General features: G+C 43.6%; 1 protein-coding gene across 1 annotated transcript in view; it reads left to right on the top strand.

Annotated features, from left to right (window-relative positions):
- Nucleotides 1–334: 334 nt before the first annotated feature.
- MTUS2 (microtubule associated scaffold protein 2) overlaps nucleotides 335–11,028 on the top strand; it is a 1,571,269-nt gene continuing 1,560,575 nt past the window's right edge. Inside the window, exon 1 of the mRNA XM_069639493.1 lies at nucleotides 335–2,780. Coding sequence (XP_069495594.1) covers nucleotides 471–2,780 — 2,310 coding nt within the window. The 5' untranslated portion in view covers nucleotides 335–470. The remainder of the gene's footprint in view (nucleotides 2,781–11,028) is intronic.

The following is an 11,028-nucleotide window of genomic DNA, read 5'->3' as shown; positions in this document are numbered from 1 at the left end:
CCTGTACCACTGCATGAAACCAGTGATAATTCTTCCGGTCTTAGATGCTGCATTAAACTCTACTGCTAACCTCGCGCGTCCAAGATGCATAGCACATGCATGCCAACACCGCTACATAATGAACATTGCTCGCAGGCATAAGTAGCCATGTACAGTTTAAGACAAATATTAATAGTTGCCTTGTTTCTGTTCCCTTGCAGGCAAAGAGGAAGCAGCGGCCTCATGCAGATGGAACAGAATGGATTTCGTATGCTTTAATAGATTTGGCCAACTTCAAAATGGCGGTTCATAGACCGAATCATGAAAGTCAATTGTTAACAGAAAATACGTGAAACTGAAATAACTGAGCAGTAAAATAACCTGGCCCAATGAAGCCTGAAATGGCCTCTCGTTGTTGAAGCTGCAGAAGCTACGGAGATCCATCTACTAGCGACAACGAAAGCCTGGAGGCCCTTACCTGGAACCAGAAAATGACAGCCCCACTACTCCCACACCAGTCCTCTTACCGAGAGCTGCATGACAACAAGAATGAGGCAAAGAATGACAACGAGTGCTTGTTCGGCGCAGGCGACACAAATGCAAATCAGATCTTGCCCACTGGCCAAATGCCTAAGGGCGAAGCAAAAAGGTGCCATGGGGCAGATCAGCAAGGGGTTCTGTCTTTCACTGTATCTGAGACGGCAGCGTGGTCGGGTAAGGAGCAGAGGAAATGTCTGGCTTGGGTTCCGGAGTCCCAGGCCGGTGGTTTATCTGTGAAAGACCATAAGCGATATAGTCCCGTTACCAGGAAGTGTCATGAAGAATTTACAGCAGATGATCACAGGGACGGTTTGAGGCCTATTAGTCAGGGACATGTTGAAAGAACTCAGATCGCTCCTGAACGTTCTACTAGTAGTGACATCACCCGGTATGACAGGGGTGCACCTTTAACTCTCTTTGACACTGAAAGATTTGCACACTTCCCATACGGAGGATCAAGCCATCCCTCAGTCAGATCAGAAACATGTTCAACAGGAGACACTGGCATCTCAACATGTAAGGCACTGTATTCTCCATCTCCGGCCTCCCCAGACACATTAAGTGACTCAACTGGTGCTATCCTAAAATCCCCCAAAACAACTGCAGATCATTTTATAGGTCTGGCTGTTCACCCCCTTGACAATACCTCAGAGGAAAACAAGACTGTGTTTTATCCTAAGACATCTACCTCAGAAATCAAGAAGTCCCATTCTCCAAAACTCCGAACGGATGCTGGAAATTTGTCAAACTCGAATAATGAAAGCACATTTCACCCGACGTATGCCGAGCAGCACTTGAACTTAATTAGTAAATCTCAGGAAATCTGTAATCTCTCAGAAGCACAGCTTGGTCAGACTGACAAAGGGAGAAGGCTGGGCCTTCAACCACCCAAGAGCAGTTGGCAGTCAAGAGCCGAAAGTATCATGCTTGTGGAGATGGTTACTTGCCAACGCGATGGGAGCATAGGCATGAGAGCAAAGTACGCTTGTGGAATGGACACGGCAGAGCCAAGGCACCCACAAATGCAAGACATTTTCAGTGAAACAGAGGACTTATGCTTGAGACAGCCAGACGCTGGTTCGGAAGGTAGGCCAACGTGTGGAAGCACAGTTTCCTTGCTAGCTAGTGGCTCCCTGGACAATGCAAACTGGGCTCTCGATCAGTCTAGTCAAGACTATGCCAACACACAGAAAGATCATAGGCCTGCCTTCACTGTTCCCGATGAGCCCACCAACCTCCAACCCAGTAGCACCCCGTTGCTTAGCAGAAATCGTTTTTTTGATGAAAATGAGGCTTGTTGTTTTGCAGCAGGAAAAGATCCTAATTTATATGTACATAATGTAAATCCACCAGGAAATGAAGCACTTAGAGACACAGAGAATAAGATGATACATGGGAAAGCAAAAACCGACACTGCCTCTGTCAAAGCCTCCGACTTCTCTGACTTTCAGCGTTTTTGGAGCAAAGAGACTGCACCTCCTGAATGTCCAACCTATCAAGACAGGTACACTGACAACCTTGCTCTGGCTGGGAGCAATAAAACTATCTCAGAAGAGGCCGCCCTTGCAGTGCAGAACAAGAAGGCAGCCACTAGACAGAGGCATCCTTCAGATGACTCCAAGGAGAGTTATAAAACTTTGACAAGTGGAGATGCTACTTTATCGCTCCCTGTTCCTGCCTGCCCAGGGGCACGAGTGAATATGAACAAACAGACCTCTACGTTAAGGAACCTTTATGCACTTCACGTTGACAGGCTGTCGCCTTCTACAGTCTTACCTCCCCTTGAGAGTACCCAACTGTTGAACATACCCCCTCAGGTAACTAGCACGTCTCCGTGCAACAGTGGAATCCCTAAGGCGGTACTTATACATTCCAAGCCCTCCCTTACAACCACAATTGACTTGGAGAGCAGTCACCGGGACATGGCTGACGAGAAGATGGAGGTTCCGCTTGCCGTACCGAAGCCTAGGCATGTGCGGCCTAAAATCATCACCTACATTAGGAGAAGTCCTCAGCCGGCAGACCGACTTGCCTCGCCTTTTGAACCAACAGGCTCTTTAATTGGGACCCCAACATGCACTGCATCCACGCTAACTGATCCTAGGGCTTTCAGTGCTGACGCGAAGTCACCTAGCGTACTATATGATAAGTGTAAACCCGATGAACAGAAACCCAGGGTATATGGCTCTGGGTTAATGGTGTCTGGTATTAAGCCTCCAGGACACCAGTTCAGTCAAATCACAGAAAAGTACCTACAGGAGGTAAGCAAACAATATTTTGAGATGCTGATTTTTAATTAATTTGCCCTTTTTCGGACGCCCCTTTTGGGACTCCTATTGTACTACAGTAAAGCCTGTCATTCCTGTGTGTGCAGTCTTCGCAAAGCTATGAACATGTGTGTGATACTTGATTCTTCACTGTACATCTTAGTTTCTCATGATGAGCTGGAGCTCCATGCATAAGAGCAATGGTAATCTGAAAGCTCAAAAGTTTAAAGACTCTAATTAGTGTGTTCTTTCCTTGTCCTATTTCTGTTTTTATGCTCTCTAGTTATGCTTATACTTTTATACTTTTTGTGTGGATTCTTGGTGGTCTCATGCTACTAGTTCTTGAGCTTTCCTTGAAATGCTCTTTTTTAATGGTTATTTTACTCTTTCTCAAACGGCTGTGTTGTTACACTTCAAAGTCCACTTTTTTGTACCCTGTTTTCTATTATTCTTTGCTTCCATGTATCTTCTTCTGCAGCTCTGCACATTTTTTCATTTGCTGACCTTTTCACACTTCTAGTTCTCTTCTTTCACAATTATGTTCTTACTTTTGTTAAACCTTCAAAGGTCTTCTTCCGTCCATTCTCCAAATCCCTTTCCCCTGACACATGTTCACACTCATTTTTGTGCAACAACATTTCTTTTAGTAATCCCCAAATCCTAATTATTTTCTGAAATTGTCTGTTTCTCCTGTAATGATCTATGTCGTTCTCTTCCTGCACCTCATCTTTTCTGCTGCACCCTAATTTCTCCTCTCGTTCTCACTCTTTTCTGTTCTCACACTCTGCCATTTCTGTTCTTACTATCTCATTTTCTTTTCTTTACTTTTCATCTGTTTACACTTTATGTTCTTATTTTTTTCCACTTTCTGTTCATTAACTCCTTTTTCTTCTTAAACGCTAATACCCAAATTCACCTTCTTGCACTGCATGAAAAACATGCTTTACCCATCTGGTAACATGTATGTAAACCTTTGAGAACCATATGTTTTGGAAAGGATTAGGCACATGTTAAACTTTAGTGTAAACTTTTGAAATGCATTTACACATAAGCAAACCATGTAGTTATGTTTATTTTGACCATGTTTCTGAATTTTGTAAACATAAGGTGTACCATTTTTCAAGCACAACACATAAGTACTTTGCAGACAATTTCCAGATTATAATGACAAAACCTTTCGGGTATTCCATTTACCAAAACATTCTTTTTTTGTAAACATTTGCTAACAGGGCACATCAAGAGGTTGGCCGTGTGGAAAATAGGTGGCAATAATGGATTACTATCACTTTTACTGCACTACCAAATGTATAGTTGCAGTACTGCAACTTGGTAACATCCACCTGGCTTTGTGTGGAGGGTCTATTCTCCATACAAAAACATGACCACTTTTGGTAATGCTGCAAGTGGTGGTATCACAGTTCCCCAATAGAGTGCCATGGGACTCCAAATGGGGAACAACTGAAGGGTTCGCATGACTCTAAATCATGCATACCCTTCAAGTTACTGCATGCAGTAACAGTAATACGCTTGGTATTATTACTGGAGGTAATAACGCCAAACTCTTAATGAGAGCCTGAATGTACACTTAAAATGGCAAAATCCAGTAAACATTACATTTAACGGAAGTTTGATTTCTGGAAACCCTTGAAAACCTAATGTGCACTTAAAACGTCATGCTTAAGGTAACATTTAATTTGTAATAGCTGAAATTCCTAATCCATTGCAAACAGGGTACATTTAAAAAAAAAACATTCATTAGACAATGGGAGAGGTGGAGTGCCCCCCACATTCCCATCCTCCATGCGGTTGTAGCACAGAGAGGTGGAGTGCCCCCCACATTCCCATCCTGCCATGCGGTTGTAGCAGAGAGAGGTGGAGTGCCCCACACATTCCCATCCTCCATGCGGTTGTAGCACAGAGAGGTGGAGTGCCCCCCACATTCCCATCCTGCCATGCGGTTGTAGCAGAGAGAGGTGGGAGTGCCCCACACATTCCCATCCTGCCATGCGGTTGTAGCAGAGAGAGGTGGAGTGCCCCCCACATTCCCATCCTGCCATGCGGTTGTAGCAGAGAGAGGTGGAGTGCCTCCCACATTCCCATCCTCCATGCGGTTGTAGCAGAGAGAGGTGGAGTGCCCCCCACATTCCCATCCTGCCATGCGGTTGTAGCAGAGAGAGGTGGAGTGCCCCACACATTCCTATCCTGCCATGCGGTTGTAGCAGAGAGAGGTGGAGTGCCCCCCACATTCCCATCCTGCCATGCGGTTGTAGCAGAGAGAGGTGGAGTGCCCCCCACATTGCCATCCTCCATGCGGTTGTAGCAGAGAGAGGTGGAGTGCCCCCCACATTCCCATCCTCCATGCGGTTGTAGCAGAGAGAGGTGGAGTGCCCCACACATTCCTATCCTGCCATGCGGTTGTAGCAGAGAGAGGTGGAGTGCCCCCACATTCCCATCCTGCCATGTAGTTGTAGCAGCATGGCACTGTCGTTTTGGACATTCATTCAATATATCATTCCTAGCATCACTTAACAGGAATTCTGCAACCTATTTGGACTTGGAATTGTAATGTTGCTGCCATGCTTTGCGAAAGGTGAGCCTGATTAATGGTATATGCCATTTAAGGGTGCAGATGTAAAGCTCGAACACACCGGTGACAAGTTTGTGGTCATAAACGTTTATTCAACATAAAAAGAGGGTTGGTAAAACGCAAACAGTCTGTCACTATTGTGGTCAAAAACCCTACTACTCACCCTAACACTCTTGCCCTGAACCTAATGTGCAAGGATAGTATCTCAACTGAGGAAATAGTGTAAAACTTATTTGCCAACAAAGAGTTCCAAATGTCTCCGGTGATTTTAAGAAATAAGCAAATCTTCTCCCCAAAAGAAACAATGTTGTAATATCCAGGGAGTGGCGCCTATCCCTGGATTCCCTCTTCTTCAACGTAACTAACTAGGAGGTCAACTCTTTATTATGTGGCTTTCATGAAAGTTCACAGCAGCACAAACAAAAGTTCCACATGCCAGGTGAAGTATTTCCCTGTTCCTGGCTTCTTTTTAGGTTTTCCGAAAACAATATTCTGTTAGCCAAGGGATTTGTTTTCCTTTGCCTGGCCTCTTTGGAGCTTTCACAATAATGTACCACACCATTCTTTATCTTGCTGGGCCTCAGACCCTGTATTCTCTGATATGATATATGATATGATAGGTTATTTATAACACGCTTAATACCCAGAAGTTTCTAAGCGCAGACCCGGGGATCGAACCTGTGTTGCTTCGTGTCATCTTGTTTCCAAGGCGAGCACGTTGCCCCTGAGGTATCCTCCCGAGACTTTGTCTCTCAGATAAAGTTCACTTTGGCCTTTGGCTCATGTAAGTGTGCGTGTCCCAGATTCACTATGCAGTAGTGCGCCAGCTGGGTTTACTCGCCTGCCAAGCATATACATCTCTCTTTATCTCCTTTGCTCTCATGGTCCCAGACCCTCTTTTCTTCTGGCTCTCATATGGGTGCTGGTCCCAGACTCACAGTTCTCAATCATGACTGCTTTTTTTACTCTCCTGCCAAGCGTAGGAATCTATATTCTTGTACTTGGGGTCCCAGACCCTCTTATTCTCTTGCTTTCATATGGGTGCGAGTCCCAGACTTGCAGTTCTGAATTGTGACAGCTTGGTTCACTCTAGATTCTGTCTCTTTTACTCTCGGGGTCTCAGAACCTCTTATTCTTTTTTCCTCATGATAAAGGTGCATGTGCCAGACTTGCAATATCTTCTCAGGGTCCCAGACCCTCTTATTCGGCTCTCTGTGCTCATTCTCTGACTTTCCCAGACCTTTAGTCCCTCTCGGCCTGCCTGCATACTTTCATGCTTGGTTCACATCTTCCGAGCAGCAGGATGTCTGTTCAAGGTTTCGGCAGTGTTTGGGTGCTTCGTTTTATTGGTCTCGGCTTTGCGATGTTCTTCGCTTCTCCAGGAGCGCATTTTCTTCAGCTGGTGACTCCTGGGATCCTGGAACGCCCTGAGGGTTGTTTGGGCTATGACACACGTAGTCATTATGTCCTGGACTACCCTCGGTCCTTCTCCCTTCTCTGTGCATGTTGTTGGGCTCTCCCATCTTGCAGCCGGTGCTACAGTATCACTGGCAACTCCTCTCAGGAGAGTGGATATATCTCACCTGGTTTCCCTCATCTATTGAATGAGTCTGTCCCAATCAGGTAAATGGAAAGCCAGTTGGATTCTCTTGTGTGTTAGTTATTTTCTTAGATAAGGTTGACTTTTTATACATAAGAAGGTATTAGCACGGTTTGTAAATGAGGGTTTGGCTTTGGCAAAGAGGAAGGCGGTGAAAAAGTGAAAATATACCACGTTCTCTGCAAATGGTCGTTCCCTACTCCCATAAGGGTCTTTCTCTCCCGTGTGGTCCTCCCCCTGTGTACCACCCCCAGGGGGACTATTGTACTGTAGACGCACCACCCTGGCCCTATAAGAAAGGTCTCCCCTTAGGGGAGAAGGGACATCCATAGATTTGTCACAGCTGTCAAACATAGGGTGAATTAGAAAGTACATACAATATTTAAATATTTATGGCACTCTCACACAACCCAAACCCATCCTGCACTGTTGGATTGATGGTCTACTTCCCAGAGCCATAGTTGCAATCAGTATCTGTATGTATGCACATTTTGCTTTCAAACTACTAAACAAAACTAATGCATACAAAATATAGCTTACCAATTATTCCAAAGTGTAAACCTTTGGTTAACCTTTACAGTTACAACCAATTACACAGCCAATAATAAAAGTATGGTTTCAAAGTAGCGTGCAAGATTTCAGGTAGTAAATAGAAGTTGGTATCAGGTTTATATCATTGAAAAAATAATTCGTATAGAAAGTGCATTATGCCAAATGTTGTTCAAATGGTATACAATATTGTTGTGAACTGTTTCAAATCTAGTCTTTAACTTTCACAAAATGTGTGCAACCCTTTGAAATCATATTTTGGATATAGTCTATGAATATGCAAAACTGAATTAATGGTTTTGATTATGGTTTACAGCAAAGTAAATCGTTTGAAAATGCAATTTACACACAGCTGTATTTGGTGTATACACCAAGAAAATATTGAGTTGTGGTGGTAAACCTCATGTTCGTGATTGACAAAACATTTGTGGATATTTAAAACCATATGTTTGGTACCGCTTAGAAAAAAGCAAAACATTGAAAACAGAATGTTTGCAAATGTTCTCAACAATGTAAATGCAAACACAGTGTACACTCATTTAAATGTTGTGTAAATTCCAAGTAATTCTCATGTTTGAAAAACGTTTACAAGTGCTTTGTAAATGTTTTCTAAGTTAATGCAAGGGTGTACACACTTAGGAACGTTGGTAAACTATTGTAATCCAGGTATCATATTGTCAGTGCATGCATTCTCTGGTTTCTCTTCATACACCCTCCCATTCCTCATTCTGATTCTTATCTAACACACTTAATTGTATTGCTTTTCATTCTGCGTTGACCTTTAAATTCTGATGTTCTCATTATTGTGCTGTTTAAGTTCTCACATTATCCAAACATTGTTTTGCTCCTAAATTGTTATTTGCACAAGTGCATTAACCTGCGTGGCCCCCAAGTACGGGCAACTTGAAAAGAACTCAAAGGTGCAGGATCGATAAGCTACGAATAATGATTTCCCACCTGTAACTGGGCAATAAACAAGCTGTTACAAGTCTCCTGGAAGGCACATTCCTACTCTACTTCCATATGTCAAATTGCAGACTATTCTTCAGCTGACATCATTAATTGAAGGGTGTTTAGCCACCTGCATATTTGCAATAGATTCAATGGAATGATACTTTATGTACTGCAGATGTTGTATGATTGTCGATAGACTGGATGTCTGTTCTTGGTGTATGTAGGTGTGTGTGTCTAGGTTCTGCATGTAGCAATACTAGTATTTGTTCACTGAGCCATCAGGAGACGATCCTAAGTGCAAAACGCAAAACATGTCAGTAATGTTTTATTTTTCTTTTTAAAGAGTGGCAGCTACTGGCCAGGTCTCAATGTTCTGGAGAACCTGTAAATAACTAATCTGTTTTTCATTAGTGCACATAAGCAGTACATTGTAATAGTCTAGCTTTGCGCAAATGATGCCCGTTCAATGTCCGCTTTGCCACACTCCGTCACCTGAGGACGACCAATCACAAATATTTGCTAGCACCGTCTTTAAAATTAATGATTTTTCTTTATGCAAGCCTTGCTCACGGGATCTCAGAGGTGATAGTTTTGCTAATGCTCTGTTAAGACCATGGGAATGTGTATTACACAGGATGACCTGTGTGTGCGACCAACATGCTTGAGTGCACTCAGAGCTGTGCTGCCTCTCCCCTCTTAAATCTATCACCGAAGGGACCATGCGACACTATGCTTGAGATGTCCACATTGTGCAGCTGTAAGAAAAACTGTGTAATTTAATTCACTTTCCATTGGGCATATCAGAACACATCCATACTATCCTAAACATTAGGTTACACACCGCCTTTAATGTATTGATGGTTCCTTTCCTTAGGCAGAGCTAGTCTCAGGGGCTTTGCTGCCCTAGGCAGACATTACGTAAGTATACCCCTGACAGGCCTCCAATCATCTCACACAAGGGTAAAGGGTGCCTGAGGTGTAGTGGAAGCTACCCAACAAATCTACCCTCTTTCTTACTTCTTCCATTTCCCCATCTTCCCTTTTATCTCTTCCTTTTCCTCCTCATCCCTTCTTTTCTTTCTTTGATCCTATGTCAATTTCTCTCCTTCCTATTCCCATTGCTTGCTTTCTAACTATTCCTTCGACTGATCAATTCCTCTATCTTTTCGAATCAATCCTTCCTTCCTTCCTTCCTTCCTTCCTTCCTTCCTTCCTTCCTTCCTTCCTTCCTTCCTTCCTTCCTTCCTTCCTTCCTTCCTTCCTTCCTTCCTTCCTTCCTTCCTTCCTTCCTTCCTTTTCTTTCCCACATTATGCCCAACTCTTTATTTCCCCCTCGTGTTTTCCGTTGTCCTTCATGCTATCTTTACCCTTTTCTTTTTTTTTCATTTTCTCTTCCCTTTTCATTCACACTCTGTCTCTTTATGTCTCCATAATAGTCTCTCATTTGTGACCTTCCAAAAGGGGACCTGGGATGCTGAGGTCAGAGCTGAGGGATCCATAACAGACACTTCAGAGGTTCCCTGAGGCAGAGCTGCTAAATTCTGGGAATGCTTGTATCTGTTTTTTCATGGCAATTCACCTGCCCTCCAGCTATGCTACCCCAGGCGATTGTGTAAGTGCCCCGCTTTACAGCATTTCATATTAAATATCATAATTGTAAATAGGCTTTGCTGGTGCAGAATGCTGGTTTTTGTAATCCTTTGTGTGTTCACCTTTGGGCAATGAAAGCTTGTGTTGATTATCAAAACAAGACGAGACCTGAACTCAGCTAATTTGGTTGTAATGCGGGCTGTACTCAGAGAGGCGTTGTTAGTGGGGGCTGAGGGGGCTATAGCCCCGGTTCTTTTGGCCCCGGATAGAAGCTCGGGTGCTACAATCAAAATTCTAGCTAGCCCCGATTCCTGCCAGTCCTGACATTAGCTTAGCCCCTGATCTTTTCCAGACCTAGCACCACCCCTGTACTACTCACTGATAATGGGCCTTACGGTTTTTAGCACATAAAGTCCTAGTAATGTCAAAAACGTACTAATCAAATAATTCTAACACAATTTAGCATCCGTCAACCCACTATTAAATAACAGTACAAGTTATGGATGACATCCTTCGCTAGAATGGCTCAGATGATGTGTAGTGGTTTCACAAGGATAGATTTAGTTAGTTTTGCTTACCTTGATTTTGAAGGTTACGTAGAAGATTTTGAGGACAGTGTAACAAATACAATGTGCCTCTCTCCAAGTTACAATGAAATATATATTGGCCAAATGTGTAAGTTGCAATAGATGGTGTATATCACCCGCAGAGTGCCTATCCATATTGTGCTGGTGAACATGATGAAAAAGCATAGCATATAGATTGAAATAGGCACAAGCAAAATCTTTCAGGCACTCGTAGTGTCACAGGCCTTGAGAGCACCATATGGACATATCGCTCATATCCAAGATGCATCCTATACAACTGCAGCCGCACTCAAATGATGTTCAGAAGCAAGCACTAATTTCCCTCCCTGATCCCAGATTTCAGCAGTCTGTGGCCACCCAAGTGGCGCAGGCATA

This window comes from Ambystoma mexicanum, chromosome 7q, assembly GCF_040938575.1.
Source record: "Ambystoma mexicanum isolate Mex_15411 chromosome 7q, UKY_AmexF1_1, whole genome shotgun sequence".
Classification (NCBI taxonomy): domain Eukaryota; kingdom Metazoa; phylum Chordata; class Amphibia; order Caudata; family Ambystomatidae; genus Ambystoma; species Ambystoma mexicanum.
This window is presented reverse-complemented; position numbering and strand designations above follow the sequence as displayed.